The sequence below is a fragment of the Aplidium turbinatum genome, chromosome 3, assembly GCF_918807975.1.
Source record: "Aplidium turbinatum chromosome 3, kaAplTurb1.1, whole genome shotgun sequence".
Taxonomy (NCBI): Eukaryota; Metazoa; Chordata; class Ascidiacea; order Aplousobranchia; family Polyclinidae; genus Aplidium; species Aplidium turbinatum.
In genome coordinates, this window is record NC_137474.1 from 29,681,687 (window position 1) to 29,705,386 (window position 23,700).

At 37.9% G+C, this 23,700-nt stretch overlaps 1 protein-coding gene across 1 annotated transcript in view; it reads left to right on the plus strand.

The window, feature by feature from the left end:
- The first annotated feature begins 1,020 nt into the window (after positions 1–1,020).
- LOC145766427 (uncharacterized) overlaps positions 1,021–23,700 on the plus strand; it is a 29,837-nt gene continuing 7,157 nt past the window's right edge. Inside the window, exons 1-13 of the mRNA XM_082578135.1 lie at positions 1,021–1,199; positions 1,276–1,456; positions 2,223–2,336; positions 3,313–3,427; positions 3,613–3,689; positions 4,116–4,184; positions 5,328–5,414; positions 10,194–10,305; positions 11,904–12,039; positions 12,380–12,513; positions 13,338–13,441; positions 17,147–17,272; positions 18,818–18,882. Of these exons, the coding sequence (XP_082434261.1) occupies positions 1,051–1,199; positions 1,276–1,456; positions 2,223–2,336; positions 3,313–3,427; positions 3,613–3,689; positions 4,116–4,184; positions 5,328–5,414; positions 10,194–10,305; positions 11,904–12,039; positions 12,380–12,513; positions 13,338–13,441; positions 17,147–17,272; positions 18,818–18,882 (1,469 nt within the window). The 5' untranslated portion in view covers positions 1,021–1,050. The remainder of the gene's footprint in view (positions 1,200–1,275; positions 1,457–2,222; positions 2,337–3,312; positions 3,428–3,612; positions 3,690–4,115; positions 4,185–5,327; positions 5,415–10,193; positions 10,306–11,903; positions 12,040–12,379; positions 12,514–13,337; positions 13,442–17,146; positions 17,273–18,817; positions 18,883–23,700) is intronic.

Below are 23,700 nucleotides of genomic sequence, written 5' to 3' on the forward strand. Positions count from 1 at the left end.
CTGAATTCTAGGATATATGCATCAAATAGGCCCTTGATATTGTTGCAGTAGACTTTTCAAGTTTTAACTAAACAAAGTACACTTTCTGAATTTTTTGCAAGTCTCGTTCACTGTGACTATGTAACATAACTCTTGCTAATTGCCTTATTCCGGACTTCAATCAATGCTAGCGACTCTTAACAAATTGAAGTGGATGCAACCTAGTTCGTATCATGAACAGTTTGGATCGTCAGTTTGTACCTTGAAAAGATCGAGAGAGAAAATAAAAAAAGCCTAAGTCGCTGATCGCAGTTTCCGCAATCATTTTAAAATTTTCCCCCTGAAAAGATTGAGAGAAAAAATACCGTAGCTCAAAACCGAAGTCCACTGATCTCAGTTTCCGCAAACATTTTTTCTGCAGTTTCCGCTTACCCTAATTCTAACCATAGAGTAATCTATGCTCTAACCCTTGTTGATCGCAGTTTCCACAACCATTTTTCCGCAGTGTCGGCTAACCTTTACCCTAACTATAGAGTAATCTGTGCTCTAACCCTCGCTGATCGCAGTTTCCGCAAACATTTTTCCGCAGTTTCTGCTAACCGCAGTTTCCGCTTACCCTAACTCTAACCATAGAGTACCGTAATCTATGCTCTAACCCTCGCTGATCGCAGTTTTCGCAAACATTTTTCCGCTAATCACAGTTTCCGCTAACCCTAACCCTCGAGTTTGTTTTAAATTGTTTGAGGAAACTCCGATCAGCGACTTCGGCTTTGTGCTATTAAACTGCGATCAGCGACTTCGGCTTTTTTAATTTTTTCTCTTGATCTTTTCATGGTACGAACTGACTGTACAAATGGTTCAAGGTACGAACTAGGTTGCACCCAATTGAAGTAGAGTAAGCTAGGCCTATTTAAATAATTCAAGTCCTAAATAAAAACCTAAATCAATATTATATCATGGCATTTGATACCAGTTTAAATTGGCATGAAACTAACTTTCCTGATGATTGTTTGTATTACATTTATGTTGTACAGTAATATTGTGTCAGGGTTTCTATTAGTTTGTGCTGATATGACATCGGCAGAAAATGTGCAGGCACAAAAGGCAACTGCTGCCATCAAGCAATTACTAGCTGCCAATGCTAAGTTGCAAAGTGACCTGGATGCTGCACGCTTGCTTGGTCAACAATCACTTGAAGAGCACTGTCGACTTAAAAAGAAGTATGTACCAGTTCATTTTGTAAAGTGTTGTTAAAAGACTTTATAGATGATCTCTAACCATTTTTGAATTGTGTAGGTATAACGAGATCGTTACCAAAGAATCATCAGTAGTCGCACAACTAGCTTCAAGCTCAGGTCTGGGCAGTCCTTCTTTAGAGAATAAAGCCAGTGACGTCGAAAAACTTGCAGAGCAAAATATTGCATTGAAAAAAAAGCTGCAATCTTCATATAGTCCAAATGAAGTTCAAGAATTTGTGGTATGTTGTCCAAGGGTATTGTTTGATTTTGTCTTGTCCATGTGAAGTGTGAGATTTACTGTTAGTTACTGGTAGAAAACTGTAAACATGTAAAAATGTTATTTTGCTAAGTTGAACATTTTTTTTAAATGATGTTTGCTTGGTAGTTTAGTCAAATGGTTTGTCGAGTTAAGGTATATACTACAGAAAGAACCTTTTTTTTTAATGTTTTATTGTAAAACTTAATCTGAGAGAGAATCCAAAGGCCAAAGCATTTTTACTCCTGGAATGCAAATATCGGATTGATTTAACTAAAAATTAACTAAACTCTTTGCATGCTGCAGTCAGTGCAAGAATGCAGCTTCGAAAGAATCAGTTATTTTTAACCAGCAGTGCTTCCAACATATATGCATATAATCTCACAAATACTAAACATTTCAAATTTACTTATTACTCAATATATATATGGTATAATTTGTTGTACAGTAGTCCCCACACCTCAGCACCGAACAATTTGGGCCTAATGAACAGGTAATCCTATTAAGGGGGATGGGATATTTTCTATTGCAGGAATGAATGAGAGTAATTCTGGACTTAACCAAATTGGGCTTAATAAGTGAGTGAGCTTAAGTGGGAACTGCTGTATTTGCAAAACTTTTTTCTTTCTTCAAATAGCCTATATACTTGTTTTTAACAGAACTGTTTCGGAAAGGTCACTATTGTTTTTTTTGTTTTATGTGAAGCTTCCAGTATATAATATAATTAATATTATATACTTTGTTTGCAGGAACGGAACGAGTTCAACAGCATAATTCAGCAGTACAGAGAGATCATCAAACAAAAAAATAAAGAAATAGCTTTTTTCAAGAGAAATAGCTGCCCTTCAGATTTAAGAATTCAGGTATGTTTATTAGTGCAGATATACATAAAATAGGAGTTTAGAGCTATGTCCCTGATTATTTTTCTGAAATTTTATTTGAAGTTAAAACTGCCGAAATTGTTTCAGTTGTGTTTTGCAAAGTTAGCTCATTTAAAATAGTTTTTTTTATTACCAGTACCGGTAGTTTTAATTATCTTGAAATAAAACGTAAGCAAATTCCTTACAGACTAAATGTTAACTGAGCACTGCAAGTTCTACAAAGTACATAGTTTTTTAAAAACAATTTTTTTTAATGTTAACTTTAAACTACAATAGTAAGTAAATGCTTTTGACCCATAATCTATATCATATCTACTGGACTTACTCTTCCCTCCCTGAAGCCAACACACATGCGGATAGGAATGACCCGTTTCGGCGAATCCATTCGGAGAAGCCGATTCGGAGAAATCCCATTTCGGAGACAGATTATTTTGCAGAAAACCGATTCGGAGAATTTGTAGAGATTATATATTTAGGTACCGGTAGGCATTTTTGTGTTTATTATACCTTTCATACCCATTACCCATGCAAGAGGCCAGGCAATCAACTTAATCTATAATATAACACTGTTCAACAATAAATTTTTACAAGACAAACTAACAACCATTTCCACATAATTCTGATTCTCCGAACAGTAGCAGACTGCATACGAATATATTCCACTATTTTCACACCAAAGAGGTTTACTTGCTCCAAAATTACAGAATGCATAATAATAATGTTTTTACTTGAAAGCATATATTTCTGTACTTGTTGTTGCATTAGTGCAGAGTGCACCGACTTAATTATGATGAAAGGTTTTTGCTTTGTAACCGATGATCGATAACTTAGTATGGGATCAACTTTTGAGTTTCAAGTATCATTCCATTCTAGGTTGCTCAATGCTCATCTTTGGTTTTCAAACAGCTGTAACTACATAAATGATGTTATACAAATTTCTGAAGAAATTTTGTTCCAGGTGTCCCAACTAGAAAAGGCTTTGCAAAGAACCAATGCAGTGAAAGACGCATATATCACCGAGATATCGTCCTTGCAAACTCGCCTTGCTGCATATGAGCCACATACCCAAGAAGGTGTGTTGTTATGTTCTCTCAAGCTAAGCTACTTATATTAAGCTGCACATCTAGGGTAGCACAATATAAATGCATTGTTGAGCCACTCGTGTTTGTTGGGCCAAGGTCATTGTTGTTGTGATCTTACTGACAAAGCTGGTAGTTGTATTTATTAGTAAAAAAGTGATTTATTTGTCGCATTTTAGAAGCCACCACACCTCAAGCTGCATCAGATGATGCAGACCCAAATACTTCATCCTCATCTTGCTCTTTTTGCAACCTTGTAAGTTATGTTTTCTTTATAGATATATAATTGTACTCTACTGTTCTATTACGGCTAAATTTTTAACTACGCAATATCACAGTTATATATAGCTTAGCCACGACAATTCTCAAAGATATAAGTATTCTCTAAGGTGAACCTGTGGATTTGAAATAAACTTCAAAATATGGGTTACGCAGAAAATTAGTCCCAATAACTTTTTGGAGCCCTGATGGACAGTTGGACACATTTGCATTTTTTTTTTTTGTTACTTGTATGCATTTTTTTGTATATAATGATTTATTTGGTTTGAAATTGTTAGTTTAATAAGCAAACCTACAACCGCAACGTGTATTTATAGCACTCTTACAGTCAGACCATGTCTGATGTGAGCAACTCATTTAAACCGCTACTTTATTTGAGTTAATGTTTTTTCGTTTTTGATAGACCACAGAACACGTTGATAGACTTGAATGTGAAAAGAAGGTCTTGTTGGAGCGTCTGAATGGTGTTTTGGTAAGTGAAATTGCCTACCAATGAGTTGACGCACTGTTCAACAACCTCACACTTATCTGTGACGTTTATGAGTAGGCATTAGGCAAGTAATACGTTTCAGTCTAAAATCTGGTCACGTGGTCAGACTTCCACAGTCCACACTCTCTGTGTTCCGTAGTCTTTCATGCTTCTGTTTAATTTTAGCCTGTTTAGCCTTAAAAAATGAATTTTAACTCTCTGTGACATGATAAATTCTTACGCTTTAAGTCTATTTTGAAAAAATATTGAACTATTTAGTTGAAAAATGTTGTAACACTTGTCAATAACCACTCAGTTAACTTGACTGAGATATTGCGCATTTGGCTATGTGTCACAATCAATAATCACGACAAGCCACATTATGTCTTGACCGAGGGTACTGTTTTATTTGTAAAATTCTTATACGATATGTTATTATCGGTTACTGTCCTATAGTGACCTTTGATTGCGAAATCCTTATATCGACGAATTTCTAGAACATTCTGCATACGTGCAAGTCTGGAAGCTTCTCCACCTTTATCGAACAATAATTTGTTAGATAGTAGGCTGTTATGACGTCACAAAGATGTTTACGTGTAGTAAAACTTGACCAGAACAATGAGTTCTTATAACTTCTTATGATGTGACATTATCGTACCTTCTCGAAGTTACTAACCTGCTATAAATAGTTGCGTAATTTGCCTAAAGTACCGTTTTATAGTTGTAAATGGTATTATGGTAATATAGACTATAGAGATTATAGTTAGATTATATTGTTGACTGAAAGTTGGATTGAAGTTGAAGTTATTGAATACGCGTAGATGAGAGTTATAGGTGTAACCGTGTAAGTGTAATTATAAATTGTGATCGAGATTAGAGTTATAAGAGAAGCTGTGAGTGACTTACGTTAAAGTCGATGACCGTATGAGAGTTACAAGCGTTGGAATCTATTGCTGTTCACTGTTACTTTGATTAATTATTTGATAGAAGTGTTGAGCCATTCGTTAAAGTCCTTCAAGAATTTTCATTTGTCATCTTACTAGTAGTACTATTCGGCTATTTAATTGAGTCCAGCTTTTCATTGATATTCCATTAAACTACGTCATTAATTCTTTCCAATTCTTCATCACCTTTTTTTGTTAACAGATCACTCGAGAAAACGAAATTAAAGCACTCAAGCAAGAATGCAGCAGCATGGCCGAGCGCTTGAACGAAGCTATATCAAACGAAAAGGTGAACCAGAAGTAGCATAATCTTGTGACCTCTCCGTTTGTTGGAGGGCGATCTTCTTTTAATTTTTGTTGTAATTTTAGAAGACAAATTGCAATCTGTGGTTTGATCGTTTTTACACATTTCATCTTACGTCAAAATCACAGGAACTGAACTTTAATATACCATAATTGAAAGTGATTTGACGTTATGATGACTTATAAAAACACAAGTTATAATATTGAATTTTTGATTCAGTTGGTATCTTACTAAATCAGGGATGCCCAAAGTTATGTACTCACGGAATGCATTATGGTATTATACGCGAGCCTTAGCGGGCCACATCAAATTTTTCACCCATTTTGTCCTTGAAATTTGGAAGGAAATTCTTAAAAATAATATATGGGATAGTTAGGTGACCGTATGATTATGAAGTCATAAGTCATTATCTGAGCTTGTGTGCGTTATTTTGACTTGTTGGTCTTAAAGGATAAAAATGACCTTTGTAAAATTATGCTGCATTGGGCTACAAGTTTCAGAATTCATGCCGCATCAACTACAAAACTTCACAGAAGTCCGGACATCTGTCCAGAACTATAAGCGATATAACTTATATGTGAGTAGGTTACGATCCCAATCGGGGACCGCTGATATTGTTCCCGTAGGCCACTCTTTAGGCTTCCCTGCATTAAATTCATAAAATGGAGCTGTCTTGGCTAGTATACCATGTTATGGCTCTCACCCGTCGCTTTAGTTCTGTATCTTTGCAAGAAATGTAAGCAGGAATCTCAACTAAGTCTTCTGGTTTGTTGCCTGACTGGGTTGTGGTAGTTTACTCCCTTGTAATTCAGTATGCAGTAATTTATTTTTATAAAGTGTAGCTTATCGATTCACCATTTTCAGCCTGTGGTAGCCCACTGCTAGGCGAAGGCTTTCTCCTTTTCTTGCCAATCCAGCCGATCGTGTGTTTTCTACTCCGGTTTGTTGTTTCGCTTTATTACGTGTTTCAAATTCAAAAGTTTTCACAGACCGCTTATGCTCTTGCTTTTAAATAAAAAACGTCAGATTAAAAAAAAATATTACAATGTGCTTTGTTTATTTAAAATATATTGACATTTCACAATTGGACTTTTTTATAAAGCATCGAATAGATGATGTTACCTACTGCAGGCCAGGTGTGATGGCATAGCAAATAAGGTGCTCGTTTTCCAATCATGCAATCCTGGTTCGACTCCCGGCTTTAGCTGGTTGTTGAAAAACGACGCTCACCTCTACCCAGGGTGTAATAAATTGGTTGGGCAATGTGCGTAGTTGCTGAAGAAAAGGCGGCCAAGATTAGGGTGCATCGTCTCCCGCTTTTTTTTTTTAAACTGGTTTCGTAACATTGAGAAGTGTGTTCCACTTCAAGAAAAATTCAGCCAAAATTTTTTTTTTGTTGAAGAACCCCCCTTCCACTCGCGCCTTGCCCCCCCAAATTGCGGACATAAAAATCGTCATAACTCCAAAACTAAAATACTTAAACATAAAGTGTTTGGTATTAAATTTTTAACTATATATATGATTTGATCCAAATTTAGTGAATAAAACATATTTTACAAAGAAACAATTTTTTTACTCTTCAGGAGACACTGTTCACTCGAATACATCTAAAAAAAATAGCTATGAAATGATAATGCACTGTTCGTTTTATGCATGTTCCCTCTCAAATATTATAATAATGTCACTGAATGAACTAAAAATATCAATAAGCCTAAAGAGAATTATGTTTCATTACTAATAGTTATAATAATATTCAATAAAACTTTAAAAAAAAGGCAGACTTTGTCTCATAGAATAGCCTTGAAAACGGTTTTAAAAAGAGGGGGTCCAACGAACGTTTTCGTCTAGCTCTCTTCGGGGGTAGTCGCTAGAATAGATTCTTCAGGCGAACAGGATTGTATTTGTAGTAAAGCTGTTTTAAATAGTTACATTTCACGGGCATCTGGTGGCGATATAGTTACGCACAGAACTCCAATTTTGTCCTGTAATCAAAGTCCACTTTTTAAAGTGGAGTTGCAGGCTTGTTAGATGGATGTAACTGCAACAGTTTATGACTTTTGCCGCAAGTTTGGTCTCTTAGATTTGCTTTGTTCAACCACCTGAAGAATGCTTTCAAAGTTTAGGATATTTTGAGCTGATGATCGAAAATCTGTGGCCAGCTTGACATCACGCTCTGAGCAGCCATTTACAACCGTTTCCGTTAGCACAGGGGTGGGCAAACTTTTTGCACTGAGGGCCACATTTGAAAAAATGTTGCAGCCGGGGGGCCGCACACTCTCGTTACAAAGTAGGAAAATTTACCCGGTGTGTAAATAAACGCATATTCATATTAAACACAATTTTTGTATTTCACACTCAGTTACGTTTAAAGCTATGCAATCATCATCACAAAAGTTAATGAGATTTTGTGCAACTGTTCACAGTTTTTCACAATCTTTTGGTTTGGTTGTGTCTTTTTAAATTGTACTCCTTGAAAACAGCCACGGACTCACGGCAAACTGCTTTATTCCCAATTTCGATAAAATAGTATTTAACAGTCCATTCCTTATTGAAAACACGACTTTCATCTTCAATCTTTCGCTTCTTAACAGCACTCATTATTTTAACAGAGTAAAAATATAAATCTTTTATTTTTTAACAAAAATCCTGTCGAAGTAGAAAACATTAAACAGTGTGTCTTAAATAACAATGAAAAGCTATTTGGAGGAAAGTAGAAGTACTGGTAGGCCTACGGTAGCCGCTACCGTATTTGTATATTATGATCAAACAATTGCATCAAACAATGCTTGAGAGCATGTTGCAATACATGCGCGACTGACGTGTGTGTGTTTACGCACTGAAAGTGAAGAGAAAAACACACTCGGAAAGGGAATAATATTTTGTCATGTAACCTGTTTAATTAAAACAATAAGTGATGAGTAGTAGTTTCTGCAAGTGCCGGCGGGCCGCATGCGGCCCGCGGGCCGTAGTTCGCCCACCCCTGCGTTAGCATTTCTGCTTTTAATTTGGCCAGTTTAAACTGACTATCTTGTTCCTACTCTAACATTTTTTTCAAAAAAACATTGGGCGTACTTTTAACAGCTTAAAGAGATACCAGTAATCTTTACCAATCAAATCAATCAGTGAAGTGTCGGCATCAATTGTGTCTGGAAAGCTTTTCTTTTCAGAGGTTCCTGAATTGAACCATCAGCTGCTTGCATTTTTAACAAAGCAGTAACAATTCCTCTTTTCGTTTCCTTTAGAGCATGGTAATCAAACAGAGAAAGAGGAATCATTTCCTCAGTTAAGTACCAGAGGTGGAGATCTAGCTTCTTCAAAGCAGTAGAAGCTACAATGGGATCAATCTTCTCAAACAAATGTAAAGTTTTCATTAACTTGAGGTCTGCCTATGGTACAGAAACTACTGAACTGCAACGAAACCACCATGGCACATACACATATAGGAGGAACATTGCAAACATTTTCAACTTATTAGTTTCCTTTGGCTGCGAAATCAAGTGTTCTTGGGATGAGCAGGATCCATTAGCCTACTTCTTCAGCCCTTCCAGACAATAGTGATAACTTTATGGCATAAATAACTTTAGCCACCCACCGAGCTTTGTGAATAGCTCCTGGTCGTTTAAATTTAAATGGCTTCTTGCATGGCAATGGATAGTTGAAGCTAAATTGACACAGCTCCAATAGTTCTCTGTAGTCTTCTCGAGGTAAATATCTTTCATCATTTTTTGTAAGCAACTGGGTTGCAAGAGCTACAGCATCTTTAAAGGTTTCAAGGAAATTCATTTTACTGATTGACAAGCACTTGTATGTAGGCTATCTAAATAAGGTGGGAAAGAGATGAGGTCTTGAGAAATGATGTTGAAGTGAGTACGAAAGTGAACAAACATAGTTATTTAAGGCGATCGAGATGTTTCAATGCTCAGTGCTTCCAACGCATTACCTACGATTAGTTCTCCAACATCTTTTCTGCATGCACACCATAGCAATGACTTCTTCAATTTCTGTTGCAATTCAGCACAACCTCCAGACCAAAGGCCAGTGTTTGTTGATGTAGTGTCAATACCATGCTGATAGCACCATCAACAGAACAGTACCATGCATCCAATAATTCAGTAGTGAAATCAGCTATGATGCTCCCAATTGATTGCTCTATTTTAGCATTGAAAGAGGGCACACCAAGCAGTTTGGTTTAATTTCGAGGACTGAATAGTTGATTGATGGTACAAAACTTGAATAAAGCCTTGAAAAGAGACGGATCCATAATTCTTTGTCTCATAGAGTAGCCTTGAATAAGGCTTTAAAGGGAGAGTCCAACTTGAACGTTGTCAACAAACGTAGCAAATTTTTTTGTTTCTTTGTAAAATATGTTTTATTCACCAAATTTGGATCAAATCATATACTGTAGTTACAATGAATTTAATACCAAACTACCAAACACTTTATGTCTAAGTATTTTAGTTTTGGAGTTATGGCGATTTTTCTGTCCGCAATTTGGAGGGGCAAGGCGCGAGTGGAAGGGGAGGTCCCTAAACAAAACAAAACAAATTTTGTCTGAATTTTTCCTGAAGTGAAACACACTTCTCAATGTTACGAAACCAGTTTTTAAAAAAAGCGGGAGACGATGCACCCTAGCCAAGATACAAGAACTGGCTACCTACTCTCATTAGTGGCGAACACTTAGTATAACAAAAACCTTATCTCCCGATGCTTGAATTCAAGTATGTGATTCATTGCAAGTTTATTAAATTGTGTTTCTTACCGCAGGAGACCCAGTTTAAACTTGACGAAGCGATAGCCAATGCGATGCAATTCCAGGATGACAATGACAGATTGCTACGAGAGAAAGCCCAGCTGGTCACTTCAAGCAAAAGTGCCGGTGAGAACTTTTATTTGGTTGGTGATAACATGATTTGTGTGGTGTCACTGTAATTAACTTGTAAATTTGAAAAATGCAATGTATTGTAGATACTAACGACCTGTTTTAGCTTGATGCTGCGAGTTCGCTGCGGTAATTGTGGTTTACACTAGCTTTCGGAACACAGTTCCTTAGTCTTGTGCTATGACGATATTCGTCACAGCACATGACTAGGGAACTGTGTTTCTGACTTGCATGCAGTAGAACACTCCTCACAGACATATTATACGCTTGACCTCAACTATCGAAGGCAATAACTCTCTATAACGATGGAGTTAAGCTCATAGAAATTTTTCCAAGCTAATTGCACTCTCACTGCGGTGGATGCAGCCTACCAATTGACCAATCGTGTCACCAAGATAACGAAAGATGGCCACGTAGAGTCGACAGTCGAATTGGAACCAGAAAAAAAGTTCAAGAAAACTCATTTTTGAGTAACTTTTAATTTTTGAAAGATAAATTTTGGTGTATTTTCAAACATGCTGTGGTAATTTTCCATTGCGAAGTCATCTTATTTTAGAACGTGACGTAATGATGGCTATTTGATGTCGCACAATGTCAGTTACAATGAAGATATCATGTGATCCGCTTTACAAAGTTGCTAAAAAACACGATTAGTTAAAAATCATCACATGGCAAATTAATCAAAAACTAGTTTCTTTTAAATAACTTTTTTTCTGCAGCCGACACATTTTTCGACAATCATAAGCGATCATAGGAAACCATCTCTACTGCAAATTTTCACACGAAGTTTGTCACTCTACTATACATGGTTTTCGAAATACGTGAAAATTGGGGTGTTTGGAGCTTCAAGGGTCGTGCTTCACATCTTCAATTTAGTGGCCATCAGAGATTAACTTGCATCTTTCGATACACACGATTTGAAGACAGAAGTGCAAGGTTGTTCTTCATCTTGAGATGGGACGGCAATTTTGGAACGGTTTCCCCGTTTTTACCACATCTCTACAGTATTACAACTGAGATTGTGGGCCATCAAATAGCTATCATTACGTCACGTTCTAGAATAATATGACTTTGCAATGGAAAAAATACCAAAGCATGTTTGAAAATACACCAAAAATTACAATATAAAACTTAAAATTCACTCAAAACACGAGTTTTCTTGAACTATTTCTCTGTTCCCAATTCGACTTCGACTCTAGAAGTGGTCATAAGAAACCGTATCTTCTGCGTATTTTGTCGCTCTAGCATTTAAGTAGTTTTTAAAATACATGAAAATAAGGTATTGAGAACTTCAGGGACGTGCTCCACATCTTTATGACGTCATTATGAGCTAAAATTTTGGGTGTTGAGTTTTTACCTAAACCCAACTACATCAGACCCCAGGCATTTTGAAAATCAAAAATGGTAAAAATATGAAACAATATACATGGCACTGACAGTAGCTCAGCCACTTGATATGATCGTGAAGGTCAAACTGCTGATTACGTCAAGTTTGAGACTAGACAGTAATGCCATGAAAGCAAATGATTCGTAACTGGAAAGAAAGCAATATTACCTGGTCAGCATGAACGAACGTAAATTATTGTGTCTCACAGAGGAACAACATCTACAAGCTCAACTGAAAGTCTATGAAGAGGATTTTGACTATGAGCGGAAAGAGAAGGAGAGAACGTACGACACCAATCAAAAGCTGATGGATGAAAATTCAATGCTTAAGCGTAATTTAGAAAGGTAAGTGCACAAGTAACATATTTTTGGTGCTTTAATTTTTTTTTACTGTCGCCATTATCAGAGACCGTTCAATCAGATGCACCCAATTACCAATTTTATTGTTTGTGACTTGGTGGATGGTGTACTATAGTTTTGAGCTGGCAAGCTTACGAGTGTACGGCTTTTTTTTACGAAAAAAAGCTTTACAGTTCGGAATTAAATATTCCCATTTTTCACAAATCCTTCTGTGCCCACAAATCTCCGCCACTTCAGCTATGCTCTGTAATTCTAACCTTGTTTGAAGAGATTACTGAATAAGAATTAAGACGCTCATGTAAGAAATATTGTTATGCTTGTTCAGTATGTCTCAAATGCTCCACTCAAAGCAAAGCGACAAGCTATCGGGGAATTCGCAGACCCCTCGAAGTCCTCTTGATCACCACAGGATCCATACTAGCGCCACATATCCTGAGAGTTTTACGCATTATGGGCAAGGTACAATGTCATTTCAGTGTGAAACTACGTATTTTTATGCTTGTCTGCGTTTTTTGTCGCGAACACACATTGACCAATGTGCGGCTTATGCGCCAAACCAGCAAATCGTTTGTTTTTTCTATCTCTTTTTAAACTTTTTGATTTATTTAAGCGATTTATTTCAACGCGTGCTAAGTAAGACTTTTAACACCTAAGGTTGTTTTACCAACCATCTTCATTTGCAAACTACTATAAGCATTAAGCATACTTGAACAATGAGCTTTCAATGAATTCATGTCACTTTCTACACTGGTTTCGACATGAGTACGGCATTTTCATCACTTTCGAGAAAGTAGCTAAATTCCAGTTTCCGTCGTTTTCAAATTTTCATTACTTCCAAGTTGCTTGCTCTTGAAGATGCGTACTTATTGTGTATGAAGCGTCAGTCAATCACAATGATATGCTTTAGTTTTGCCTGTATCATTTTTATAATCTGATAACCATTGCTCAAAAAGCAAGTAAATCTAGACAACGTTCGACTTTTTCGGAAAAGAGTTTTTGCTGCTTAGTTTGTAAAATGCTGCAGAATAACCTGACTGTTAGTTTTGAATTACTGACTTCCATGGTGGTGAGATTTTGTATCCAAGTTTGAAATTTCTTTCCAGCCATAAAATCAGTTCCTTTTTACATTGATTCACCATCTGTAGACGTTGAACTAACATAAAAAAGAACATTTACCGGCCTGGTGCTTTCCAGTCAAAGCCTTTACAGCAATAGTGGAATGTTTGGTTTCTAATCGGTATCTGCTTGTGCAAGAAGCGTTATTATTATACTATTTTGTGCAGACCCGACAACCAGGATGGAAGATCGCTACAGGCGACCCCCCCAACCCCTCGGACACTACCATCACCCGTCTGAACGACACAGGGACGCGAACCACAGTGGTTTAGTATGTTCATAATCAGCTAGTGGCCCTTTATATTGAAGATTCTTTTTATTCCATATTTGTGTTGATTTGTAATAGTATTTATTAGGATGTTTCATTTTTTCACGATTTTTGAAATTGAAAATGCTTGGGGTCTAATCAGATCGGGTTTTGGCCACGTATAGCCGATCCAAAATATATTTTCGATCGGACGACTTTTAGAGGGTGCGCGGCCCCCCCCCAAAGTTTGAAAATTTGAAGCGTGGGAAAATTTGCAGGAAATATGCGATATCTCGGTAACGGAAGGAGATAGGAAGACGGGCAAGGTGTTAACTTGTTCGGAATGGCCAACTTCCTATCTGCGCTTAATACATTTTACTACCCTATCTGCAACGGAAAAAAGTTAATTGCGAAAAACTGTTTTTTTCATATTTTTGATGTTTTCTTCCCAGTTCTACAGAAGCAAAACCCTTCCAGTAACTGCAGTGATGACAAATGACATTTTTTACGAACAACAGGTTTTGTTAAATGTGCTATGACCTAACAATGCAGGTGGACGACTTGTAGAATATTATACTGTGCTTTTTAAGTTTTCAGAACTACATTCTTGTTCGAGTTTGTAGTAAGAAGATTTGTTAGAGTAATGTATAGGGTTGTTTTGAGAAGCTCCCGTTGCAGGTTGAGTCGATGTCATTCGCCATCTGCTGTTTTAATTTACCACGGATTGTCATTGCAGCTGTTAAGATTTAAGTATTGGCTATTTGTACCCAGAAGTAGTTAGTTCAATTGCTATTATGTCAGAAACAAGACTTGACGCCAGTGAGACATTGCAGAAATTTGAAAAGCTGCCAGGGAATGTATTACCCACAAACATAAGCGTTCTTCACCACTACAATTTTTTATGCAAGCAATGCAGTGAAACGAATCCCAAGTTCTTTAAGAAGCCTCCATGTTTTGCTGATGTCAAGGGACAGTTGATAAATGATATAGTTCATGTTTGGGTTAGTGCCAGCCTTCCGGTGATAAGCATCATTCGAGTTGAGACCAGGTTAAAACTGCTCATAAACAAATTTAAGGCAATCAAGAAAAGAAAACAGCCACAGACGGGAGCGACAGAAGGTATATTCTATGAGCTGTTTGATATCTGCAAGTGTAAATGTGCCATTCCATCACAGGTGAAGTTTTACAACGGCAGACTTTCTTGTAGCTGTCAATGGATGCACCGTATCCCAGAAGAGGAGGTTGAGTTTTTGCAAGATCAAAGATCTGCCAGAAAGATGTTTATTACTGCATCTCGCGACAGATCTCTTATTTTAAGGGTAAAAAATAGATTGAGTCATCAGAGTTCTTACCAGCAAAAGTTACCAAATGAAGATGAACCATCTTGCTCTTATTCAACTGCTCAGAAACTTCCAGCCTGGTAGCACAGGAGAGGCTAAGGCGAAGACCTGCAGATATGATTACACCTGATATAACCGTTTCCAGCAGTGAGTCTTCGGAAGATGAGACACGAGGCTTAATTCTTGATCCTGATTTCCTGACTTTGTTCCAGAAAGATCTCCTGCAAGGTTTTGAAGCAATTTATTCCACACTCGTGACTGTGGTATGGCGCTACTATCTGGATCATGCAAAAAGCTGGCTCTCTCCACAAAATGTTGCCATAAGCATATATTCAGACAATCCACCTTTCTCTAAAAATGTACTGACAGATCTTACTTCACTACCTAGTGAGGTAAGCATCGAAAATATGCTGCAACAAAGACAATCGAACCGGAAGCATTTCTTCACTGTTCAAAGCAAGCAAGCACCCTGTGTTTTGTTTGGGAACAGGCAGTTCTGGAAGAGCGTCAACAACCACAATAGATCAAATGAGAGGGAAATAGAGAAGCTCAAAGAATTGCTACAACGAAAGAAGATTATTGACATCTGATCAACAAAGCAAAGTTGATGTTAGACTGAGGTCGTATTTAAGCAATGCTGAAGAATAATCATTAAGTGTTACAAGCCGGCAGTAATTTTTATTCTTGGGTAACATGCCCGATTTTTCGTTCTACATGATGTTGCTTATTTGTTTTGCTTTCACTGGTCATGATTGGGGATCCCTGTTCCTGGAGCTGCGTTTGAGTACCTCTAGCCCGCAAGTATTGTAGGGGAAGGTGGGGTTAGTTGAGTCATGTTTCAGATTTTTCCTTATAATTTTTTACCTATTGTAGATACACCTATCAAAGTCTAAGTGAAACAAAGGTAATGAATTATGCTTGCTACTACCCATTTATTAAAATGCTATCTCACGTTTAATTGTCATTTTTATTACCTTGAACACAGAGCACCGTTTGACTCAACCAACCCCGCATGCAGGGTTAGTTGAGTCAGTGGGTGGGGTTAGTTGAGGCGCAATGGCATTCATGAGATGCATAATTTTTTGGGGCTATTGGGCACCGTCCCCATCTGGCAGACTGGCACCTCTGATCTATGCCATCAATGAACGTTTATTGTATCCAGAAGTGGGGAATAACCTATACTTTGTACTATGGGCCACAAGAAATATTAAAAATACCACGCGGGCCACATGGCTCCTCCAAATTCGCCCGTTTCCACAAACTTTTCATAAAAAAAGGGTTTTCACAGCAACCAGTCACAAATTTTTCTCGATTTCGCCCGACTTTATGCCATTTCTCTAAAAAAAAGGTCTTCATATCGCCCAGACCCAAATTTCACACGTATTATCGAAAGTGACATGAAATCTAATACTTTTCATGCTCCCACAGGCCACATTATATTGCTTTGCGAACCACATTTTTGCAATTAACTTTTTTTTCGTTGCAGATAGGGTAGCAAAATGTATTAAACGCAGATAGGAAGTTGGCCATTCCGAACAAGTTGACACCTTACACGTCTTCCTATCACTTTCCGTTCCGAGATATCGCATATTTCCTGCAAATTTTCCCACGCTTCAAATTTTCAAACTTTGGGGGGGTCGCGCACTCTCTAAAAATCGTCCGATCGAAAAAATATTTTGGATCGGCTGTTTGTGGCCAAAATCCGATCTGATTAGACCCCAAGCATTTTTGATTTCAAAAATCGTGAAAAAATGAAACATCCTAGTATTTATGTTACTTTGTATTATTTCAACGTTTGGTCGGTCAAACACTGTTAAACAAATGCACAAGAGAACTGGTTTCTTGGTTTGGCAACAGGCCATGACTTTTAGTTCAACTCGAAACCACTACGCTGAATAATAATTTCAACAAACTTTGATATAAAAGCTACAATTATTTGTTTGACTTCATCTCATATTTTTCTGCTGAAAGTTCAAACTGCATTTTTTGACTATCTGTATATGCAATTTATGATATATGCATATAACATTCATTCATATTATGTATGTTTATTGAGACTGCACTACAGTAACATGGTTGCTTAATAAAGACTTTTCCTTTTTTGCTTGTCAGTTATGATCATTATATTTGCTTAACCACTTTTGTTTGTCCTATCCAGGCTTACGCCCAGTGATTTAGATTAAGTTGCGGGAAGGCAGGGAAGCCAATCTTCGTGACCACTTTCAGGCATGTCTTTAAGTGTCTTATCAAAGACGCAGACGCATGCTCTTGAGCGGTGTCGAACGTCGTTTCAGGGCTCTCACCACTCGGCAATGCAGCCGACGCTTAACCACTGTTGACGCCTGATAGGCGATGCAAACTTTCTACCACGTTCGCTTTTCGTATGTAGAACCTTCAAATCCGCGAAACTGACCACGCACCCCAGCCGGACCTCCAGAGTGCTCCTCCTCATCACCAACGTCCTGGAGGTGACTTCTTGTACAGTTCTCAACTATCGCAACCAGCCATGCCATACGTGAGTATCTGCGCTACGTCATGCGTGACATCACTTGCAACATCATAGAAGCAACATCAATCGCTTGTCCGTCAAAGGTAGATTTCTTCAAGCGACAGAGCCTCGTGCAAGATTAGCCGAATGTACATCTACTTCCTACATATGCTCAATTGCTCATTGCCTAGGGTCTGCTACTATTCGGTGAGTCCGATTCGGTGAGAGCCTTTTTCGGTGAGAGCCCTATTCGGTGAATTTTTTGAATTTTTTTTTGAAAATTATCGGGTACCGTAGCCTCATTAAAACCCTTAACCCCAAACCCCCTAACCCCTAACCCAAACCCCCAAAAAACCCTAAACCCCCAAAAAACCCCAAACCCCCAAAAAACCCCAAACCCCCAAAAAACCCCAAACCCCAAAAAACCCCAAACCCCCAAAAAACCCCAAACCCCCAAAAAAACCCAAATCCCCAAAAAACCCCAAACCCCCAAAAAACCCCAAACCCCCAAAAAACCCCAAACCCCCAAAAAACCCCAAACCCCCAAACCCCCAAAAAAACCCAAAACCCCCAAACCACCAAAAAACCCCAAACCCCCAAAAAAACCCAAACCCCCAAAAATCCCCAAACCCCCAAAAATCCCCAAACCCCCAAAAAACCCCAAAACCCCCCAAAAAAAAAAAACCCCAAAACCGCAAACCCAAACCCCCAAAAAACCCCAACCCCAAAACCGCAAACTCCAACCCCCAAAAACCCCCCAACCCCAAAAACCCCCAACCCCAAAAACCCTCAACCCCACACCCCCAACCCCAACCTCAAAAACCCCCAACCCCAAAAACCCCCATACCCCCTAACCCCAAAAACCCCCAACCCCCTAACCCCAAAAACCCCCTATCCCCTAACCCTATAACGGCAATGATAATTAGGCTACGGCGCGCAATAATTTAAAAAAAAAACTCACCGAATAGGGCTCTCACCGAAAAAGGCTCTCACCGAATCGGGCCATTCCGCATTGCCTAAGTAGTCGACGCATTTGAAATTTTAGCGTAATGTGTGTGATTGAGGGAGTGGTGTTTAAATCAGTTTCTAGTAAGGGTAAAGCTTGACAGAGTTAAAACGAATTTTAAACTTGAAGCAATACGATTTCTGTGCACCCAATAGAATTGCATACGTACCGCTTTTAAAGCTGATTTCGTTATTGTGATCGACTGTCCGAAAAAACTATGCTATCCGACAAGCACGATCCCAGCTAGAATTAACGTTCTTGTGCTTCTGAAATACCCTGTTTGTTTGTGCAGTGTTGTACGGTTCGAAAATGTATAAAATATTTTAAGCAGTTCATTGGGATAAGAGTGAGGGTTGCTGCCTTTGCACTCCTTCCAGTTGCAGTGAACGACTTATATAACAGACGTTCCAAGTGTGATCGCAAAGTTGTTTTAATTTTTCGTGTACGTTGCTTTTGATGTCACTTTTTATTTTTGATTGATCCAATAAATACAGACGCTGAATCAATGTAGATTTTACTAGCTGGGTTCCTGTGGCTTGTTTCCCAATATGTCTCTTTTGTTCCAGAGCCCCTCCTACTCGCGAGGGCGTGTTCAACCTGACTCCCAGTCTACTCAAGATCAATGTGATCTGTAAGTTTAGAAGATGGTCAAACAATTGAGATTTACTGTACTTTTGTCACATTTTTAAAACTAAGTTAGTGTTAAAGTCATGCAGTTAAACTGTCAATGCATCTTTCGGTGTAAACGTTGGTTTCGTAAACTGCAGTATGTTGCTCGTTACGTGGCTTCCTGTAGTCATAGCGCCTTATATGCACAGGCCTTGCCAATGTGCATACCTGTAATAACATAGCTTTGTAAAACTTTTATTTCTCAAACTTTCTTTTACCACAACTCTTTCTCGACCACGGACGTATGGGTATTGGGTACGTCTTGGGATTTTTACCATGATGACCAAGGACGTACCCATACGTCCAAGGTAAAAAGGTCTTTCAAGCAAAAAAATGTAAATGATGGAAGATCCATGGTCTTTACCTGTCCTTTTTTGTCTATTTAAAAAAAAAGTTTATTTTGGCGGTGCATGCATCAAATGAGGACTTCTTGAAGATGGGGACCCAGTGGATTTTTTTTTCCTTTCACTCATTGAAATTGGCAGTCAAAACTGGCTTAGCAACCCCTTACTTTGGAATTTCTCGATCAAAAAAATTGCTTTGAAATCAATACTATGTGACTCAGCAATTTTAAAACCATTTTGAAATTGGTCAGCAGTTCTAGACTTCTAGTGAGGAATGAGAAGGTGTTTACTGCATGGTTGAAATGAGAGGTTTTTTGTGTACTTGGTGTAGCAGGTAGTGTGCATGAACTTTTATTTAAGCTTAGATGTATGTCCACATATTTTGATACACGTTGCTGTACATGATACAGTTGCATAGCCTAGGCTGTTCTCACTGGATTGTAATTGTGAACTTGTTATACTAGGCTATCCTTTATAAGTGTGATTTGTGTATTCAATAATTTGTTTTATGTATTCAGTAGGCATACTTTTTTTCTTAACTGCTTTTTATTTATTTGCATAGCCTTGCTAATATAATCAAGAATTGATCATAATAATTATTGCTGATGTTTTCATCCTGACTGTATGATGAACTCCAACAGCCATCTTTCTACTTCATCCATCTCCTCGTGTAGTGATTCTTTTGATAGTGCTTTAACTGATAAATCTTCTTCTGATGATGACAATAGTTTGCCACCTAGAAAACAAAGACACCAAACCGTTATGACTGCTAATTATGCGGCTGGTACTGTCATTTCAACATCAACTCTTCCAGCAATTTCTGTTGCGTCGGTTCATCTGCGTGGTCGTGTTGCCACAACACATCGTGGTTAGAAGTCGTGGCAACCATAGATTCTCTTTTACCCCCTGTAAGACATTCACCATCACCTGTGTCAGTTGATGTTCTGCCTGCTGACTGGAGTGATAACATCGCTGATATTCCTCCTGCACCATGCTTTACTGAAATACCTGCTGTGAACATTGGATTATTTAAATATTTAATGCTGATGTTTTGCCAATTGATGTGTTTTATAAAATCTTTAATGATCAATTTTTTCGATGTTAAAGGAACAAACAAATACTTATGCACGACAATGCAAGCGAAGTACTGCAGCAAAAAATATAGGCATTGCACAAAAATTCAAGACATGAAAACTTTTATTGCTGTGATATTTCACGTGGCATTACTTAAGAAACCTACACTGTATGATTCCTGGTCAACAAAGAAAGTGCTACAATCCACATTTGCACCAGCATGTATGCCCCGACACCGGTTTTTAGCAATTATGTCCATGTTACATGTTGCAGACAATGCAGATTATATTCCGAATGGCAACTCTGGACACGATCCTCTTTTCAAAATATGGCCACTGATTTCTTCTCTGCAGGAAAAATTTCAATATGCTATGGTACCAGAGCAAAAATTGAGCATGGATGAAGGAACTTTCCTATTGAAAGGCCGTGTCAAGTTTCGTGTGTACAATCCAAATGAACCAAACAAATGGGGAATAAAACTGTAGCAAGTGTGTGAAGCTAGCTCAGGCTATTGCTGTTCGTTTGAAGTATTTGCTGGGACTGATGGTGACTCCAGCAGCAGTACATATGACACCACCATGAGAATTTTGAGAAACTATCTTGACAGGGGCTATTGGGTTTTTATGGATAGGTATTACTCATTACCTACATCATTTGATGATTTGGCAGCTCGGAACACCATGGTAACAGCTAACAGGTACAATGTACATGCATGCCAAATCGAAGAGGTCTTCTATTGTCGTATTTATGTACTACTCTGAAGTCTGGTGAAGTAATAGCTTGTCGTAGAGACCAGAGACTATTAGCTCTCAAATGGAAGTACAAGCGAGATGTGTTGATACTTTCTACTGCACACAGTGATGAAATGTGCCAAGTCAGTGTGAGAACAAGAGGAGGAAGAACAACAAAAGATAAGCCCCTGGTTGTACAAGATTACAATAAACACATGGGGGGTGTTGATCGAAGCGATCAGCTTTTATCTTGCTACCCATTTGCAAGGAAGAGTATGAAGTAATGGAAAAAATTGTTCTTCCACTTATCTTTGGGTATGGTTAATGGCCATGTCTTATACAACAAGATCAGAGAAGGACATCACTTGCAGAAAACAACCTTTCAAACGTGCATTGAGAGCATTACTGAGGCACTTATTCATTCTGCACCATGTTTGCCAGAACAGCCAGCTCCAGTAACTCAACACAGGCTGGTTGGAAGACATTTTCTAGAAAAAATCCTCCCACTGCTAAAAAGCAAACTCCTCAGAAGAAATGTCGAGTGTGCACTGTGCAGCCACAGAGGACAATATAAAAAAGAACACAACATCCCCATCAGGAAAAGAAAAAAAACAACTTTTCAGTGTGATACCTGCGAAGTGCCATTATGCGCTACACCTTGTTTTAAAATATTTCACGCAGTTGATAGGTATGAAGTTCCTGATCAGGATTGAAAGTATATGGGGGGCCTTCAGAATATTTACCAGAGGGGCCACTAAATTCAGTCATCAAAGACGTGCTGAAGGTTCAAATTTAGAAAAATTCTGTAAGAACTTCTTTATCCATTTTTTTTAAAGTTTATAGCTTTTTTTAAATTCCCTTGAGATAACTGCCCCATTTTTTGCTAGGGCTCATAGCCCCATACCTGTGCCTGTATCACCTGCACATTTTTGTTATATTACAAGTTTTTATGTGTTTAAATGTTCAAAGTTAGTGTTTTTTATTATTTTATTTCTTTGTCACAACGTTTAATAAAACCGTTTGATACGTCATAGTTTGCCACGTCTCAAGCTGGTGTCGGTTATACAGCTGGTGTTAGAGAGCAACTGCATTAACCGCGATTTTTTTTTTGCTTAAAATTTTCCAAATTTTGTCCATATTCATTAGGGTGGGCCAAAATTGGGAGTTTTTCAAATTTATCTTTCAATCGCTTCAATAAATTGGTAAAAGTTGCCATTTTCTATATGGTTAACGATGACAAAAAATTTTTTTTGAATAAAAAAGTTTTTAGGGTCCCGCAAACGCCCCAAAGTGCTCCAATTTTGTTAAATTTCGCAAAAAAACGAATTAAAACGCCAATTATGCCATCTGAATTATCGCCAATCGATCTTATACTTGACAAATATATGGAGCAACTTGATACACAACATGTAAAAAAAAATTGATTAACATGGCTGAAATACTTAGTGAGATATTCATGTTTAAAAATTTGAAAATTTTAACCACATGGTGGCGCTTTAATTTTATATTTCCTTTAATAACTGGTGACACACTAAAGCCACCGACATATACAAGGTATCAATGGAAAGGTAATTAGCACGGCTAAGCGATTGTGTATTGAACTTGGTCATGATAATGTTTTGATGGCGTCATTATGACGTAATATATTAGAAATTGAGTTCATATGAACGATTCATTTGCCTTTTACAGCATATCGAATTCTTAAAGTACAACTTTTAATTAGTGATATTTTCTTCCCAGTTTAAAGTAAATTTTCTTTTGGATGCAGGTAATTGGAAGTACGTGGTGTGTAATTATACACTTATACAGACAGTAATTGATACTAATGCACAACACTATAAGTCAAGAAATCAGCCAAAGTTTTTTTGGTTACTCGTTCAGATGCAGTAGCTGCAGATCGTTGGAATTTTCTAACTGCATCAATCACTTTATATGTTGCTTGTAGCTGCTTTTCATTTTTAGGCTTTGTAGGACCATGAAGAGATGTTGCCATGCCAAGTGCTCTTTCGGCACAATCATTTACCACTGACGGATTCTTGACAACAAATACGGTATATTGATAGTCTGGTAATTAAGGTCATTTAAACGCTAACAGTTTTAGCAACTCTTCAAGGAAATGTAGAAGATCAAAAACTCTATTTGTGTCGGCCCCAAACAAAATTTTTCAATTGCTTATTGGAGAATGAAAAGCATTGTGGCATCTCCTGACTTTTTTGAAGAGGTTTTCCTTTGTATTTCAACATAGCTGAGCGCATTGCTTCTTTGGTTGAATTATCCACTGATGTATCGAAAAGAGCAAAACCTACCAGCCGTTCACTCAAGTACCAAGTGTGATTTTGAATCTTATCTAGAGCAGGTTGGACAATCTTTAAAAACTCATAGGGCAATATTCCTTTAGCACTGCAGATTTCCTCTAGTGCTTTGATGAAAGCCAAGTCATTTGAGGGAGCTTTGGAAGCAAACATGCATGTTAGCCACGCTTTGGCATAGTAAACGCTGTAAAATGTTGTCAAACTCCGGAGTCTATGTCATGGGCAAAATATTGCTTAAACATTGTTAACTTCATAACGTAGAGAACTTTAGACATCCATCTTGCATGATAGTAGGCAGACGGTGCCCGCAGCTTAATTG